The following is a 19247-nucleotide window of genomic DNA, read 5'->3' as shown; positions in this document are numbered from 1 at the left end:
TAATTTTCATAAGAATGATTAGTAAATTGTATACAGACATGCTGGAAGCTCTGTTTATCTGTGGTGTTTGTGGTTCTGAACTCCCAAGGAGCAAAAGCGGCTGGAAGAGGAGATGCAGAAGAGACGTGAGCGGATAGAGAGGTGGCGAATGGAACGGAAGAAGACCGCGGAGGAGCCAACGGGTGCCTCCAAGGCGGAGGAGGAGGAGAAGGCAGCTGCTGCTGCCCAGAAACCGGGCAAGAAGTGGAGTCTTGAGGATGATGACGAAGATGCGGATGATGAAGCAGAACCCGAACCCGAGGCAGAAGAGGTGAGTAAAGAAGCAGGGAGTCACAGGAACAGATAGGTGGCCAGCCCACAAGACACAGATCTCTACAGACCGAAAGAGACTGGCATTTAGTTAACTGTACGGAGGGAAAACCTTTAAAGACATGCTTAGAGCTTTTGATGGAACCAACTGTACGTTTGCTATATTGGAGATTGAGTCTGTCTGTGTTTGCATTATTAAGTTGATAACCGAGTAGATCCTTAGGGCTTTACAAGTCCACAACCTACTGATTACATCCATGAATGCTGAAAGACAGTGAACGATGCTATGAAGTCGTGTCCCTTTGTGAAGGAGCCATTTGTTTCTACGGGTAGATCACTTTTAGAGATCTTTAGAAATGTGACACTTGTTCCAGAGTGTACTTGTACTAGAGTGAGTGGATGAGAGTGACAATCAAAATTGATCTTTTTTGTCTCTAACAGGAGAATAAGACTGAGGAATTGAAGAAGCCAACTCTGAGCAAACTGGACGACGATGATGAAGATGACAAGATGGAGGTGGACAAGAAGAAAGAGGAGGAGGAGGAAGAGGATGATGGCGTCGACCCTTTGGATGCCTTCATGAAGGGGGTCCACGAGGAGGTGAAGAAAATGAACAGCAAAGACAAGAAGGTGCCCCAGGAAAAGACAACCATAGCCAGCTCAGGGAACGGCACTTCAGAGGTAGGTGAAAATTTTACCACTGTGACTTTTCAGAAAATGCACATGTAGAATCATTATGTGTGAATGACCACCCATGACATATCTGATATTGATCAATGAGTTCATTTGATTTGTATTATGCCAACACATGTGAGACTCAATGCAGTCTAGTACATATTGTAGTCTTCCTGAATGTTTGTAATTAAAGGACAAGTTCACTTTCATATACACGTGGATTGAGTGAAGGCAACAATGTTAGTAGAACACATCAGTGAAAGTTTGGGGAAAATCCGACAATCCGTTCAAAAGTTATGAATTTTTAAAATATCTGTGCAATCACTGCTGGAGGAGAAGACTACTACAGTGTATGATGTCACACGTGTACAACGATATAACGAAAATAAAAAGAGAATTTCACAAAACTTGACTTTTTGAAGAAAGTGCACATTTCCTCGACTTGTTACTGACTTATGTTAGGGGTAATATTATTCCCCCTGACTTCTGAAAGAGAGAAGTCGAGTGTTCTTTTATCATGCGAGAAAAGTGAGAATATCTTGAATTTTCTTTATACTTTCTTTATATAGTTGTACTCATATGACATCACAAGCTATAGTAGTCTTCTCATCCAGCCGTGACTGAGCAGAAACTTCAAAAATTCATAACTTTTGAACGGATTGTCCGATTTTCCTCAAACTCTCATTGATGTGTTCTACTAAAATTGTTGCATTCACTCAACCCACATGTCTATGAAGGTGAACTTGTCCTTTAATGATAACAAGTGGAAACACTGTCAATAATCCCACATTGTGATCCAAATTGTCTTCTGTATGTATGTCTAATATACTGAAATGTCTTGTTTCGTTTCAGGCACCAAAGTTCAGCATTGTGACCGGAGTGGCCAAGAAGAAGACTCCCGTTGTGACAACTGTCGTGACAGTCGGCAAAAAGAAGGGAGAACTAATGGAGAATGACCAAGATGCGATGGAGGTGGGGAGCATTACATAAGATTCAATTTGCTCTTTTTTGGACACTGATTTGATTCTTGTTGGTAGGAAATTTAGTACAAACAACATGAATTTAATTAAAAGTGCATTTCTGTTGATATTTTTATCTGGGTTTTGTTAATACTTTGTTACATTATCCTTCTCTTCCTTCTGCCCTGCCTCTCCTCTTCCTCCTCTTTTTCCTTTCCTTTCTGCCCCTCTTTGGCAACCTTCTCCTCCCCTCCTTCTCCTTCATCTCCTTCTTCTCCTCCTCCTCCTCCTGCTCCTCTTCCTCTTCTTTCTCCTTCTCCTTCTCCTCTTCCTGCCCTCCTTTTCCACCTCCTCTCTTTATTGTCCTCCTTCTCCACCTCCACCTCCTTGTCTCTTTCTCCTCCTCCTTCTCCTCCTCTTCTTCTTCTTGTCCTCCTTCTACACCTTTTACTCTTCCTCTGCCTTCTTCTTCTCTTCCTGCCCCTCCTTTTCCACCTTCTACTCCCCCTCCTCCTCTTTTTCCTCCTCCTTTGCCATCTTCTTCTTCTCCTCCTCTTTCTCCTCCTTCTCCTCCTCCTCCTCCTCCTGCTCCTCTTCTTTCTCCTTCTCCTCCTTCTCCTCTTCCTGCCCCTCCTTTTCCACCTTCTACTCCTCCTCCTCCTCCTCCTCCTCCTTTGCCATCTTCTTCTTCTCCTCCTCTTTCTCCTCCTTCTCCTCCTCCTCCTCCTGCTCCTCTTCTTTCTCCTTCTCCTCCTTCTTCTCCTCTTCCTGCCCCTCCTTTTCCACCTTCTACTCCTCCTCCTCCTCCTCCTCCTTTGCCGTCTTCTTCTTCTCCTCCTCTTTCTCCTCCTCCTCCTCCTCCTCCTCCTCCTCATCCTGCTCCTCTTCTTCTTCTTCTCCTCTTCCTGGCCTCCTTTTCCACCTTCTCCTCCTCTTTCTCCTCCTCTTCTTTTTCTTCTTGTCCTCCTTCTGCTCCTTTTACTCTTCCTCTGCCTTCTTCTCCTCTTCCTGTCCCTCCTTATCCACCTTCTCCTCCCCTCCTCCTCCTCCTCCTCCTCCTCCTCCTCCTCATCCTTCTGTTCCTCTTCCTCTTCTTTCTCCTTCTCCTTCTTCTTCTCCTCCTCTTCCTGGCCTCCTTTTCCACCTTCTCCTCCTCTTTCTCCTCCTCTTCTTCTTGTCCTCCTTCTGCTCCTTTTACTCTTCCTCTGCCTTCTTCTCCTCTTCCTGTCCCTCCTTATCCACCTTCTCCTCCCCTCCTCATTCTCCTTCTTCTTCTCCTCCTCATCTTCCTCTTCCTCCTCCTCCTTCTCCTCTCTCTCCTTCCCCTTTGCAGTACTCCTCTGAGGAAGAGCAGCAGAGTAACTTGATGGACACAATGGCAGCTCTGGAGCAGAAGAAGAAAAAGGAACTAGCCAAGGTGGACCATTCTAAAATTGTTTACCCGCCCTATAGGAAGAACTTCTATGTAGAGGTACCAGAGCTGGCCAAAATGTCACAAGAGGGTAAGTTTATCTTTATCTACTTCAGAACATATGACAGCCTGATATACAGAAGACAATTTGGATCACAATGTGGGATTATTGAGAGTGTTTTTACTTTCTTAGAAATCAGAAACATTCAGGAAGGCAACAGTCTGTACTTTGCACATAGGGTCTCACAAGTATGCTTTCATGCTGTACTCTTTGGTTGTTGTTTTACCCTTTTGTTGGGGGGGGGGGGGGGGAGGTAAATGCCTTGTGTGTGTTTGAATGGATTCATTTATTTATTTCATCAGCTTTCATCTTCATTCTTCTTCTTGTGGATTTTAAGAAGCAAAGCTCAATGGATAAGAGGAAAAGCCCATGTAAAGCTATGTACTGTCACTAGCAGGAATATTTTGTATCAATTCCTTGTATATGACAGTCCCAGTATGTGCAATTAGTACCAGTGATTATGTCCCCCCCCCCCCCCCCCCCCCCCCAAAAAAAAAAAAAAAAAAAAAAAAAAATCCCGGGACACACAGAAAGGGAGGTCATGTGAACTACTTTTACATAATTGATATTCTCATGGTATTGGTATTGACTTTAGCTGTCACCTTTTGTTTTAGAAAAATCTATACTCTACTCTCCTAAACCCAACATTGTGATATTCATTGACACAGTCATTTATTAATGAAGAAGTTGGAACAAAATGTGTAAATATGATATGTAAGAGATATGTAAAGAGGTATCTATTCTTACTGACATACTATCTTCTTATCAGAAGTAGAATTGTTCTGAAAGTCTGTCTGTATGAATGCCGTGTGTCTGACCGGTGCTTGCTGATTTATGTCTTGTGACAGATGTGGACAAGAAAAGGTCTGACTTGGAGGGCATCAAAGTTCGAGGCAAGAATTGCCCCAAGCCTGTGGACTCCTGGGTCCAGTGCGGAGTCTCCCAACGTGTCCTATCAGTCCTGAAAAGGTGGCTTCTTGTTCATTCACCATTTCCCCCTGATTTTTGTGATGCTCAACATAAGAATGATGAGCAATACTGTGCACATATTCTGTAGAATATACGAGACAAGGCATTTCAGTTTCTTATTGCTAAACATTAATAGGATGTAAAGCATGAAGCATGTCGTAAATGATATTCAGTGATCACTGGGATTTTTATAGGATCTTCATATGACCAGCTTTAGTAGAATTTGCTTGAAAGCACTGTTTCATGATGGTTTTTGCAAATGCAATCAGAAAAGTATATTTAGATTGTTGATGGCTTCCAGGGAAGGAGTGTAAAAAGAATGAAGCAGTGTATTTGAACGGGAGCCTACAATAATACAGTACTCTCCGCATAATCGGGTAGGCTCGGGCAGAGCGTTTCTTACCCGATTAAGCGGAGCACCCGATTAAAAGAAGAACACGTATCATTCACAATTGACACATACAATGTGCATGTACATGCATTGTACACTGCACCAAACACCTACACTGTATGCTTAACATGTGTGCTTGCACGGCACATTATACAGACCTTACACTAGGTCAGTCACGAGCAATAATGTACACTCTTTTTTCGGACAAATATGTCTTCAGAAAAGTTAGTCGTTTGACTATAGACTCCTCACTAACACGCAAATGTTTTCCGAAATGAACACGTCTCTTTGAAGGCACTAGTCACGTAGAACGTCGGGTTACTTTTCGAGAAGTGATTGGGGAGAAGCAAAATTATGGAACTGGTGCATGGCCTGATTTATTGTGATTGTTGTTCAGGAGCAAGGGAGGAGCGCAAGTGTGTTTAACTCATGTCTGTCTATGCAGTTGTGAGTGCCAGCTACATGTGTAATGTTCATTTACATGTGGCAAGTCGGTACTGGTACACGTACATGTGTTTTTATGTTTAATCACTCCCCAAATGATCGGTCTTCTTTGCAAATTAAGCAAAAACTACGATTAGTCGTGAAAAATTTGGCATTCATGATTTCTTTAAGTGTTATATCAGCCATAAAATGCAGGTAGAAATTAGATTAGAAGAAAATTATTGACCCATTTATGCGGAGAGGCAACCCGATTATCAGGTAAATTTAATGTGCATTGGAACTGATTTTGACATTTCTACCCAATTAAACGGTGTACCCGTTTAAGCGATACCCAATTACGCGGAGAGTACTGTAATTACCATTTCGAGTCTAGTTTTAAGTGGTCACTGGCATACAGCGTATTAAGTCATCACCTATGATAATATTTACCATAATATTTACCATTTCGATAATATTTACCACTATGATAATATTTACCATTTCGATAATAATTACCACTATGATAATATTCACCATTTCGAGTCTACTGGTCACTGCCATACAGTGTATCAAGTCATCAAACGGAAAATTTTGCTTGTGCAATATCAAAGAGTAATACATTTGTATTAGGTTTGATGTTTGTGTGTGTGATAGAGAGCAGTGCAGGTGTAATTATGCAGTACTCCAGACTGTATTAAAAAGACAACTGCCAAACTAATCCAAATCAAACTCAAATGTGCACAATTTACTTCTAGGAACAACTACGAGAAGCCAACCCCTATCCAGTGCCAGGCCATCCCTGCCATCATGTCAGGCAGGGATCTCATCGGCATCGCCAAGACTGGCAGCGGCAAGACCATTGCATTTCTACTTCCCATGTTCCGCCATATTATGGACCAGGATCCACTCGAAGCTGAGGATGGCCCTATATGTAAGCACCATTTTTTAAAAGATAGTAGTAGTAGTAGTAGTAGTAGTGATAATACAGCTGTAATGATGATGATACTATTGCTACTACCACCACCATTACTTTTTCTTCTACTACTACTACTACAGAGATGCCAAGTTCAAAAAACTTTTATGAGTGAGATCTTTATGACTCGGCGTCTCGGTGCTCGCGCGCATGCGCACGCGAACGAGGAGGGTGCCCCCCTCCCATGGTAGGGAGCTTTTTTTAAATTATTAGCTCTTAATGATGCGATCTGGTGCATACTTAAAGGACAAGTTCACCTTCATAGACATGTGGGTTGAGTGAATGCAGCAATATTAGTAGAACACATCAGTGAGAGTTTGAGCAAAATCGGACAATCTATTAAAAAGTTATGAATTTTTGAAGTTTCTGCTCAGTCACGACTGGATGAAAAGACTACTATAGCTTGTGATGTCACATGAGTACAACGATATAAAGAAAGAATAAAGAAAATTCAACATATTTCCATTTTTCTCGCATAACAAAAGAACGCTCGACTTCTCTCTTTCAGAAGGCAGGGGGAATAATATTACCCTTAACATATGTCAGTAGCAAGTCGAAGAACTGTGCACTTTATTCAAAAAGTAAAGTTCTGTGAAATTCTCTTTTTATTTTCTTTATATAGTTGTATACGCATGTGACATCATACACTGTAGTAGTCTTCTCTTCCAGCAGTGACTGCGCAGATACTTAAAATATTCGTAACTTTTGAACGGATTGTCCGATTTTTCTCAAACTTTCACTGATGTGCTCTACTAATATTGCTGCATTCTCTCAATCCTTGTGTATATGAAGGTGGACTTGTCCTTTAAGTGACTATTTTTTACTAATTTTGAAAGGCAAAAGGGAAATATACCTTCAATTGCAACTATCACTCTAATCCTTTGAGCTATGCTCCTTATTTTTGGCCCAAATTGCAAACTTCACCAGATGCGTGAGAAAAATGGGTGCCCTGCGTGAGATCGTGAGACAGACCCTAAATGCTTGAGTCTCACGCAGAATGCGTGAGACTTGGTAGCTCTGCTACTACAACTACTTCTACTACTACTATGACTGCGTAGATAACAACCATAATCATGATCGTTATGGTAATCATTATCGAAATTGTAATCATAATTGTAATCATAATCATAATTAATCCTAATCGTGCATCAATACTAGTTTGTCTTGTGTAGCCAAGGGCTGAAGATCTTCAAAGTGTTTACTTCAGGGGGTACCTTTTTCAGTTGGGAGTGCAACATGCTAATTTTCACGTTTGTTTGAGTGTTTGGTCATGGGGATTGTGTATTGACTTCTTGGGACAGTGTGAAGGGCTAACTATTGATTTTTTTAGGGGATTCTACGTTGTGTTTTCATAAGGCTACAATATCAAACTGGAGCCTTATCGTCAAAATCAGGACAGGCTTCGTACACTGATAATTGGTCACAACCAGAAAGACTCAGTTTGAAATAAAAGCATGTGAAGTTTTCCTGTTTCGTCTCTTCATAATATCTGTAAATATATGGTATGATGGTATTTGACATTCTAAGGGGTCTAGGGCAATTACCCCCGGGTAATTGCTCTGATATGATTCTAAAGCCTGCCGATGACAGTGAACACAGGGTAAGAATTTTCTCCCCCTCTTTGTTTCTCCTTACCCCTGCCCAGCCGTCATCATGACCCCCACCCGAGAGCTGGCCATGCAGATCTATAAGGAGTGCAAGAGATTCACAAAGTCCATGGGTCTGAGGGTTGTCTGTGTGTACGGTGGAGCTGGTATCAGTGAGCAGGTCAGTATGGCACTCGCTTCCATCCTCGGTCTTACCATTTCTTTGAAAATGGTATTAACCATAGTGTCATTTACTGTAAAACCAGAAATTCTCTTGTGCATTAAACTTTCGGAAATTTCGCGAGGAGCCACGATTTTCAAAAGTGAAATGCAAGCAAACGTGTTTGTCTGCACAATGCACTGAATGCCAGTGGCAATTTGCAAAAGTTTCTTGCCATGAAAAAGGCTGTGGGCTCCAATTCGCGAAAGTTTTGTGCCGCAAAAACAGAAAATTCAGGATGGAGTGTTTAGATGGTGGAGAAAACTTAGCCAATATGACTAATTTGAAGAGATGTTGAAAATGTTGATGTGAAAATGTTGATGTTTTACTATTTTTAAGTGAGTCTCAGTCTTTGGAGTAGGAAATTTATTTGTTTTCTTTTTACTATTATACATGAACAGTGTTTTCACAAGCAATGTGGAAATTTATACCTCATAACAATCAGACTAGTGACTGATGGTAACATAAGTGCAGTGTTCTGTTTGGATTACAGAAAATTTGGGAAATGTTTCCTAAAGGTGCAATAGTGATTTTCATGTTGTATCTTTCTGCTATGTCTAAAACTCATCCATTCAAGAGAATGTATAAGTATGTAATCTAGTGAAACTTGTCTACATAGAATACCAGAGGGCAATATAAAAAGTGGTCTCTACAGACAGGTTTATTAGAATGTACAATTTTGTGAAGGGGAAACAAATTTAGTGGTCTTTATAAACAGGTAGTCCTTGTAAGCAGGTGCTCTCCAGAGCGGTTTTGACTGTATTGTAGCCTTATAAACCTGAACATTGGCTGCACTACCAATTGAAAAAGTGCATCATGTCTGCTTTTTATCAAAATGGAATGAGTTGTAAAAAGTCTTTGTCATTTCCCTCCTCAGATTGCTGAGCTGAAGCGAGGGGCAGAAATCATTGTCTGCACACCAGGTCGCATGATCGACATGCTGGGAGCAAATAATGGTAGGTCACAATTTTATACTTGTGTCAGTGAGTAAAGAAATTGGTGAACATGACTCATGCATTCTCGGTATATTCATGTTGTAATGTCATAATGCAACATGGTTTCCTGTTTCATGGAGATGTCAGGTGCAAGTGTTCTTGGCAAAATGAAGATCTTAGAATGATACAGCTGCTTCCAAATGGTTTTTTTTAATGATATTTGCCGAAGCATATTATGTAAAAGTCTGTTTTCAGCACAGTTGAATGTAAAATTAAAAGTGCATCTTTGATAGATTCATAATGTGTTATGGGGCAAATTAATGATGTCAGCCCCAATCATCATAGCAGTTTTGTGGTAATGATGTTGCTGTTGAGAGAGAAAATGCACTGATTCTATTAAGATGATAGGTAGTTATTTTGAGATGGTATAAAGTGTTGTATATTTCTCACCTCACTTCATGGCTGAAGAAAATAGTGTAAAAAGAAATGTAGAAAGAAAGAAAGGAAAATAGATTACAAAAAAGGCAAAAGAGATAAACTTTCTTTTTAGGAGCTTTAGATAATTGTCACTGGTTCCACATAGTCGATTACTTCATGTGTTCTTTATTATGATTATGCCAGTTATCCCCATGATAAAGGGATTGTTATCTGTAGAAATATCCAAGGTAATTGAGTGGAGTTTGTAGTAAAATTAGTCTTCACTATTCAAGTAAAGTGATTAAGCATTGTTTATGCCTTGGAATAGCTAATCTGCTGCCAGTTTGTATACTCTAATCAATTAAATTTTGACTGATTTTTAAAAAAAAAGTACATGAAAACTTAATTTTGTAGCATGCGAGACATGTTGCTATCATTTAAACAGACCTATGTCAGTAGCTTGAAGAGTTCCTGCCAGGATTCTAACAAAAGTATTGGTTTCTTTTCAGCGTTCCCGAAAAACTCTGTTCAGCGAGCCCCGATTTAAAATCTCCGTGAAGAGTTCCGTTTAGTTTATGTTGCAAGAGTAATGACCTAGTCACCTTGTGCAGATCTGAATTTTATGATTATGGTACAAGTATGATACAAATAATGTTTTGTGGCCTCAATGTGAAATCCAAGCAATTCTGCCTTCACAGCTCTGCAGAAAATATAATTTCAGATTTTATAGCAAGATGTGAATACTCCCAAATAGTGATAGATTGAAAAATTAAACAAATACGGTCAAATAAATGCTGTAATGATGTTTCTCATACTACCATTTTTAGTTTTATTCTCATTTCAGTGTTTAAAATTCAGGTAACTTTTTCCACTCATAAGATCCTAGTCTAATTTCGACTCATTATGGGAACATTGCCCTGTATGTATTAGGTAACAAGATTATCTCATAGGAATGTCAGGAAGCTTGTCAGATTAGAAAGAAAATATGAATGAATATTTGTATATCCAGAGGTATCATTCAAAAGTGTCAGAAATCAGCAAATTACTCCTGTGATTAGCAATCACTTTTAACCCAGGACTAGGCAAAATGTTCACAGCTAGGAATGTGTACTATTACACTTTCTAACAACACCTTTCAGTTATCAAAGTAGTTGTCTTTGTAGATAATTAGCATATCATTGTGAGTTAAGACAGTAATATCATTATGAATGTATGTTAAAAGGTTCATGACTTGTGAGGGAACTAGTACTCAAAAGAAACAAGATTGTGGATAAAAGCGTAGTTTTCCCTACTTTGTGGTTTGGGAATTCCCCGCCCACTGTACACTAGTTATCCACACATGCCGTTGTAATGTTTCTCTTGCGTTTCCCTCCCTGAAATCTAGGTAAAGGTGATGCAGAGGTCGTAAAGTGCAAAGGTCAAATGCCAAAGGGCACTATGACACAGTGGAACTGCCGTCGTTGGAGTCGTTTGGTTATGTGACCATACGCTGGAGCTCAGCAAGGCTATTTAATGATTATTTAGAAGTATGCCTGAGGAATGTGAAGAGAATTGTCTCATAGATTGTTATGCCAAATGTGAAGTGAATTCTTTGCTCTTTTGTGTAGAGCCGAGGACTGACTTTACTCTTAATGGATGTGTGCAGTTGTAGAGTATTGAGATGTGCAGAGAAAGATTGCCATCAGTTTGAAATGTCATGGTAATTTTCACAATGAGATATTTTGTCCCAGATCTATGTGCTGAAATATTGACATTTTATGACCAGAAAGAGCAATTTACACTGCAAGAAGCTCAGCAGACATTTGTCTGATCTGAAATATGAAACCAGCTGGTGCAAGCTTACATCATAGAAACATAAAAAACCGGATCCTTTCGTACCCCCAGCTAGAAGATACCAATATGTTTGCAGTAGAGAAAAGAAATTCAAACTCTTGTCTTACTTGTATCCATCTAATCACATTCTCTGTTCTATCACTTTATCGTGAAACCTGTTCAAAAAAATCTTGCAGGTCGTGTCACTAATCTGCGTCGCTGTACCTACATTGTACTGGATGAGGCAGACAGGATGTTCGACATGGGCTTTGAGCCCCAGGTAAATGGAATTATGGTTAAGCACTAAGTATCATATCTCATTACCCAAAGAAAATCAAGACTTTTCCCCCGTGAAATGTTGATGTGAGATGAAAAAGCTGTCACTCTTGACTTCAGCCCCCCCCCCCCCCCCCAAGAAAAAAAAAATGAGAAAAAAAATGCCTCCCTGCCACAATGAGAATTGAGATTGGAGGACTTTGGCAGAAGCTGCCCATATTTCTTGGTAAAACTTTGTGCTTTGTCTCTCATTGTAGAAACCCAAATTTGCATTCTGCATGGATTACTCATGTTAGAAGCCATACTTTGACATGTTTTCATCTATATTTTTGTGTTCATTTCAATATGGTATATTTTCCTGTAATCAGCATGAAGTTGTCTGCATGTATGATGCAGTGAGGATAAGAGATTAATGTTGTATCACTGATTTCAGATAAGATGATTATAAGTTTTCAAAGAAAGTGAAAAAAACTGGTGGTACATTTCATAGTCTCGTCACTAAACCATCTAGTAGTTGTATCTCTAAGTGAAAACTGCTATATTCATGCCAATGACTGCATAGAGGCAAGTGAAATCTTGCAGAAACCATGCAGGAGTGCCAAATGTTAATGGTATGTGGAAAGATGAAACTATTTACTCTAAAATCTTTGTCCATGGCATTTCAATGCTTGATACCACTAACTCTTAAAAAGTCACCTCAATTCTGTCTTATCATCATGACATGACATGTATGCCGAGGTAGCTAAGACCTTCAGTGAAAGTATGGCTGATCTTGACAAAAGTATCTTTCGTAAAGATTATGTTGGAGGATACTTATTACTATTGTCTTTCCATTGTTCAGGTGATGAAGATTGTGGACAACATCCGCCCAGACAGACAGACTGTTCTGTTCTCGGCCACCTTCCCCAGACAGATGGAGGCCCTGGCCAGGAAAATTTTGACCAAACCAATAGAGGTCCAAGTCGGTGGCAGGAGCGTGGTGTGCTCGGATGTCACACAGCATGCTGTGAGTGTGCATGATCATTTATTTTGATGTGTTCAGCTTATGTGGGGACTTCAGTTTCCTCATTGGCATCTTACCGTCTTCAGAGGGAAATGCCATCTTTGCCACCTTTTCATAGCAGTTCCTGTTGACTCCTCAAAGCCACCTGTGTATTTTTTTTTCTGCTTTAAATCACCAAATCACATCACTGATATTAAAACCTCAAAATCATAGTGGTCTGAGTAGAGTGAAAGCTCAACTCCATAATGTGAGATTATTAGCATTCAGGATCTATGCCCAGAAACATTTCATGGAATTAATTAGAACCATTATTTCACAATCTGTGACAAAGATGGTGCAGTTCAGTCTTGTGTCTATCTGTTTATGTCCTAGGCTTTGTATTAGAGTATGCTCGAATCAAAGGCACCGTGCTTCCCTGTCAGATGTATCCAAGGGCAACAGTCGAACATTCATGTTGCCAAGAACAAAGAGACTGAAGCTTTACTCTTCATGTTTAGGGATTGTCCAAAGAATGTTGAGCTGTCGTGGTAAACCTGTCATATTTTACACACAGAATATGTCTCTGCATTATCATAAAATGTATCTCTATATTATCACCATGGCTCTCCACACACCTTGACTCCTAAATTTCATTCTTATGTCTCTCGTCACGCTCCAATTCATATGCTTTCCAGATGATAATCTGGCTGTTGACCTTTTCCCACAACGTGCCAGCCCGCTAGACAGACCAAATCAAAAGTGATTTGGATGTTTTCCTGAAAAAGGCTGAACATCACACCCAAGGAAGGCCAGCATGGAGTAGGATAACTTGTTGGAGATCAAAGGGACACACTGTCCTATGCAATTACATCAAGTCAAGAGCACATATCTTGTAATTTTGTCTCGTGTCTTGTCATTCCCACTCTGTAAACACTGAATACTGTAAAACCAAAAATATTTGCGGCATGAAATTTTCGCAAATTGGAGTGTACAGTTTTTTATTTGACACTGAGTTTTCACAGATTGCCACTGGCATTCAATGCAATAGTGTAGACAAGAACTTATGCATGCATTTTAAATTTGTGAATCTTGGCTCCTTACGAAACTCACAAAAATTTCTAGTTTTACAGTTCATACAAGGTCAAATTATATGAGAAGATCCATATATAGAGAGCATCTCATGATATTGTGGGCACTCTTGAATATATGTGAAACCAACAAAAAGTCTCCAGACGTGGATTTTTAGTTACAAGCAGATTCTAAAAGAGCAGACTTTAAGCTTTTAAATGATGTATAACTCATTTCAAATAAACTCTTTTAACCTATCTAAATATTGGAAAGAAAGCACATACTCCAGAGAAGTGTGAAGTGAGAAAAGAGGCTCTGAAGTACAGTGTCTATTCAAGTGTTTAATCTTTACCAAGCAGTGCTAGCTGTGCAATGAATGGGACAAAAACAGGATGTAAACCACTTGAGCAACAACAATGGAGGGATAATCAGATTAGGTTGAAATTGAGCATGCTCTATTAACACATTCTGTCCATGATTAATGCCACCTTGCTCTTTTAGAAAATGTGAAAAACTCAAGAATGGCTAGGTTGACCCATTTCACTTATTTTCAGTCCTCACACAAAATCAGTGCATGTGACTTTTTGTTGGTTTTGTGATGCATGGTCACATACGATCCAATAATGAGATTGTGTGTCTCATACCTCTCCTGACCATGACTCCACAATGCAAGTGCCACAGAAATGTAGACCTGTGTTCCTTTTCTCTGCAGATGATCCTGGAAGAGGACCAGAAGTTCCTGAAGCTCCTGGAGCTCCTGGGCTACTACCACGACAAGGGTCAAGTCCTGGTCTTTGTGGAGAAGCAGGAGTCTGCCGACCTGCTACTGAAGGATCTGATGAAGGCCTCTTACCCCTGCCTGGCCCTCCATGGGGGCATCGACCAGTATGATCGGGACTCCATCATACAGGTTAGTTCAGCCCTCTAGGAGCTTCATGGCCCGTAGTAGCAGCACTGAAGTGATGTTGAAGGAGAGTTAAATGCCATCTTACCTGAACATTGTTCACTATCATCTCCCACCCTTAGAAAGGAGTCAAATATGAAAGTAATGCCATTTTCCCGATAAACAATTTTTGTTTTGTTTTTGTTTTTGTTTTTTGTCCATGTTAGCCTGTAATTGATGGCACATTACGTTCACTTGTTATTTGTGTGTAATAACTTATTCTTTTTATTGAAAAGGTTACTTGGCACTTGGGCATTTGTAGATTGGCCATGACCCTTACAAAGAGCAGTTTGCAGAGTGACTTCCATCCATGTGACAGGATTTAGCCAGTCAGTGATCCATAGTGGACAGATTCATGTCCCTCTATTTTTGTCTCGCCCACCGGAGGTGAAGACGAGACTAAGGGATCCAAATGGCGTCCGTCCGTCGTCCGTCGTCCGTCCGTCGTCCGTCCGTCGTCCGTCCGTCGTCCGTCCGTCGTCCGTCCGTCGTCCGTCCGTCGTCCGTCACAAATGTTAAAGTTTACCTGCAAGACTCTCTTATGATGCATAACTTGGCATCTGTTACAGCAATGGCAGCCACACTTGGGTGATAGAAGCACTAGGGGTATCTTCATGTTATGGTGTTGTCAGAGGTCATGTGATGATGTCAAAGGTCATTTGAGGTCATAAATTAAAGAGTATGTGCAAGACTCTCTTTTCTATGTTAAAGTTTACCTGCAAGACTCTCTTTTGACAAATAACTTCACATAAGTTGCTTGGATTACAACCTAACTTGGGTCATAGATGCACTGGGGGTACCTTCATGTTATGGTGCCGTTGGAGGTCACAGGATAAGGTCAAAGGTCATTTGAGGTCAAATGTTAAAGTTTACTTGCAAGACTCTTATCACATGTAACTCGACACATGTTGCTACAATGGCAATCAAACTTGGGTGATGGATGCACTAGGGGTACCTTCATGTTATGGTGCCATAAGAGGTCACATGATAAGGTCAAAGGTCATTTGAGGTCATACGTTTAAGTTTACTTGCAAGACTCTCTTATCACACGTAACTCAGCACATGTTGCTACAATGGCAATCAAACTTGGGTGATGGTAGATGTCTCTTGGGAAGTTGAAGGTAACCACAAGGTCAAAGGTTACAGACAGGGGTCAACGAACTTTTAGGGCCCAATGTTAAGTTTTTAGGGCACATTTCGTTTATGGCTCATAACTTTTGATCCCTTTGTCCGTTTGTGACCAAACTTCGATGGAAGATGTCCCTTGGGGAGGTGAAGGTCGTCACAAGGTCAAAGGTCACAGACGGGTCAACAAACTTTTAGGGCCCAATGTTATTTTTTAGGGCACGTTTTGATTGTGGCTCATAACTTTTGATCCCTATGTCCGTATGTGACCAAACTTGGACGGTAGATGTCCCTTGGGGAGTTAAAGGTCATCACAAGGTCAAAGGTCACAGAAAGGGGTCAACAAATTTTTAGGGCCCAATGTTAAGTTTTTATGGCGCGTTTCGATTATGGCTCATTACTTTTGATCCCTTTGTCCGTTTGTGACCAAACTTGGATGGTGAATGTCCCTTAGGGTGTTGAAGGTCACCACAAGGTCAAAGGTCATAAGCAGGTCAATTAACTTGTGGGAGTTATAAAAAATATTAATTCCTTGTACGCGAATGGGCGAGACACAATTCGGCGATTGCCTTGTTTTAAACTTTCATTACTCCTCACAGCTGTGTGATTCTAGGTTGTTTTCTATATTTCAATACATAACTTCATTACACACCTCTTCAGTACACATGCTTATTTCAAATGGACAAGATAAGGAATCTATATCTTTGAGAAATTGCTAACAATTCCTTTGATATCGTTCTCATCACCGTAGCTAGTTTGTTGTCTTCTCATGTTTGTTTGTCCGCCTTTTCCTCAGGATTTCAAAGCGGCCAATGTGAAGGTCCTTGTTGCCACCTCCGTGGCGGCCAGAGGCTTGGACGTGAAGCAGCTCATCCTGGTGGTCAACTACGACTGCCCCAATCACTACGAGGACTATGTCCACCGAGTCGGGTAGGTGACCCCCCCCCCCCCCCCCCCCAACCCATCAGAAGAGATGGATGGGGGTAACCATGGAGATGTGAGCTCTTTTGTCAGCTTGTGAAGTCACAGTTTTCAAACCATGTGTTAAAGGGATGGTACAGTTTTGGTTTAGATGGGGCTGCAGGTTTCCAACTTTTTGTGTGTGTTTTTGTGAGATAATGAGAAACTTCTTATGAAATATGAAAGAGCATATAATTCTAAGAGGTATTCAAAGTTTATTTGGTGAAAATTTGTTTTGAAATTACTGAGATACCCAAAACCAAGTAATTCCGATAAAAAGTGGGACCCACCTTGTACTAGGATTGCTTCACTTTACTTTGTTTTTTTTTTATATCTCAGTAATTTCAAAACCGATTTCCATCAAATATGATTTGAATTCCTCATAGAATTGTATACTCTTTAACATTTTGTAAAGTGGTTTCTAAGTATCTCACAAAGAATTACCAGCTGAATCCTCATCTCAACCAATACTATACCATCCCTGTACGTTGGTGGTTTGCACACATGCTCTAGGGCAGCCAGTGACCTAAAGGGGCAAGTCCTGGCCACAATATTACCTTCCTTGAAAAAAGCATTGCTGCTCTGCAAATTTCCTTTGGAATGAAATGTCATCCATAAATGTTGCCATGAAATTGTAACCTATACTTTGCAGTTCTTCTGAGGATAATTCCACAACTCTTATTCTAGTGCCACTCTTTTTGCATAGAGAGTGACATCTGGTTGCCCAACTGCATGTATATGTTGAAATGCTGTTGTACCATACTGAAATTTTGGTGTTTTTCCAATATTTTCCTCCCTCACCTCTCTCATCCAACTAAGGAACAGGTTATACTTTGTGATTAATACGTAAATCAAAATGTATTCATGAACCTTGATTGAGAATGTGAATTTATGTAGATGACTAACAATAACGGAGACTAACAAGTTGCAACTGTCTGCTAAGCTTTTACTTTGTTCTACAGAGAATCTAATTAAGATTGTTCATCCATCCAGTATGATTATCCTATTACATTGCAAAGTCCTTAGGAGATTTCATTTTTTATTTCAAATTTTGGTTAAAACCGAACATCACAGCATTTAAAATACATGATGATTTAAGAACCTGAATTTTTAGTACACTGTAAGGAGAATTTTATCATAACTGTGTCCCTTATAACCGGGAGTACATTGAAACTTAACTGACATTGCCACAGTTTCTAATTGTATTGACAATGTATTAATTTAACTGAATGATTCTATGTGCAAACACTTACTCTGTCAGACGCACGGGCCGAGCGGGCAATAAAGGTTTCTCTTACACGTTTCTGACTCCGGACCAAGCCAAGTATGCTGGTGACATCATTAAGGCCTTTGAGCTGAGTGAGAGTAAGGTTCCTGATGAGCTAACCCAGATGTGGAGCTTCTACTGCAACCAGCAGAAAGCCGTAAGTACCATTTGATGAAATCTTGGTGTGATGAGTAGCGGCAAGATAAGAAGCAAAATCTTACTGCCATCTCAATATCAACAACAATCTGAAGTTTTGTTTGGCTCAATTTCTTGATGGATCCTCTCTCAGAAGAGCTTAGTCCAGGAGTGTATTGCCAAATTGATTGAGTCTAGACTGAGAGTAAAGAGGATTCACAAGGTTTTTGTGTGTACGCTGGTAAATAGATTTATGGAAAATAGGATACAGACATGTCAAGATGATTTAACTAATATCATTGTGAATAGCATTCTCTCTGTGTGTGTGTGTGTGTGTGTGTGTGTGTGTGTGTGTGTGTGTGGTAGAAGATCATGGTATTTCAGAAAAATTGTTTGAATCGCATTATTGCATTTTATCAGTTCGATAACTATAATGATAGGGATGTTGTGCATGTGGTGAATCGACACCCCTTAAAAACAGACAAGCAAACAAACAAACAAAAGACAGGAGCAAACAGACCAACAGAATCACATCTCCTAATTTTGCCCTCTATTACGCTACCCCTCTGCTACATCAAGACTGATGACACTGAAGCATCATTTCAACTTAAATAGTATTTCAAGTGGGTTGTTCATGCTGTATGGTAATCCAACAATGTTGGACCTACACAAAGCATGGATATTTTGTTACACTGTGTCTCAGAAAAGAAAAAGTGTAAAATCTATAATGTGCATTGTATCTGTCTTTCACTTTCTAACTTACCAATTGCTCGAATTAGTGAAGTCTTCTTTGTGGAAACTGATCTCAAATGATTCTCTCTTTATGACGTGCAGGAAGGAAAGGAGGTGATACGGAACAGCGGCTTCGGCGGGAAGGGCTTCAAGTTTGACGACACGGAACGGGAGCTGGCCAACGAGAAGAAGAAACTGCAGAAGGCTGCCCTCGGTCTGCAGGACTCGGATGACGAAGATGCCGGCATGGATGTAAGCTCATATCTTATACTATTCACATCATGTGAATCTTTGACATTGGGAAGTATCATGGATGTTGTGATGATGACATTGCCTGTGTGAATTTTCTCTTTTTTTTGGGGGGGGGGCAGAGACTCCAACCTCAAGTAGCTCTTAAAGGGAGATTCTCTGGCCTAAACCCCCAGCAAACTGGACACTAATTGCACAAATGTGCGCAAATCGTTATGTGCACGTAGCTTACTGCATGAGCGCTAAGTGCTGACGTCTTTTGCGGTTGGAGTCCAGCTTTAGGACTAGTATCTTAGCCTTATATTTTAACATATATGGCAAAACTAAACAGGAGCAGGAGAATATACATCTTAAGTGGGAGACACACTG

At 40.3% G+C, this 19247-nt stretch overlaps 1 protein-coding gene across 1 annotated transcript in view; it reads left to right on the top strand.

The window, feature by feature from the left end:
* LOC139741775 (probable ATP-dependent RNA helicase DDX46) overlaps positions 1-19247 on the top strand; it is a 41035-nt gene that overhangs the window by 8928 nt on the left and 12860 nt on the right. The window contains exons 5-19 of the mRNA XM_071652363.1: positions 89-310; positions 486-488; positions 775-990; positions 1837-1956; positions 3277-3445; positions 4264-4384; positions 5954-6129; positions 7817-7938; positions 8855-8933; positions 11339-11421; positions 12259-12423; positions 14180-14377; positions 16332-16465; positions 17757-17919; positions 18732-18881. Of these exons, the coding sequence (XP_071508464.1) occupies positions 89-310; positions 486-488; positions 775-990; positions 1837-1956; positions 3277-3445; positions 4264-4384; positions 5954-6129; positions 7817-7938; positions 8855-8933; positions 11339-11421; positions 12259-12423; positions 14180-14377; positions 16332-16465; positions 17757-17919; positions 18732-18881 (2121 nt within the window). The remainder of the gene's footprint in view (positions 1-88; positions 311-485; positions 489-774; positions 991-1836; positions 1957-3276; positions 3446-4263; positions 4385-5953; positions 6130-7816; positions 7939-8854; positions 8934-11338; positions 11422-12258; positions 12424-14179; positions 14378-16331; positions 16466-17756; positions 17920-18731; positions 18882-19247) is intronic.

The sequence above is a fragment of the Diadema antillarum genome, unplaced genomic scaffold (genome assembly GCF_040938485.1).
Source record: "Diadema antillarum isolate AM-2024a unplaced genomic scaffold, OU_Dant_1.0 seq00000953_RagTag, whole genome shotgun sequence".
NCBI lineage: Eukaryota > Metazoa > Echinodermata > Echinoidea > Diadematoida > Diadematidae > Diadema > Diadema antillarum.
This window is presented reverse-complemented; position numbering and strand designations above follow the sequence as displayed.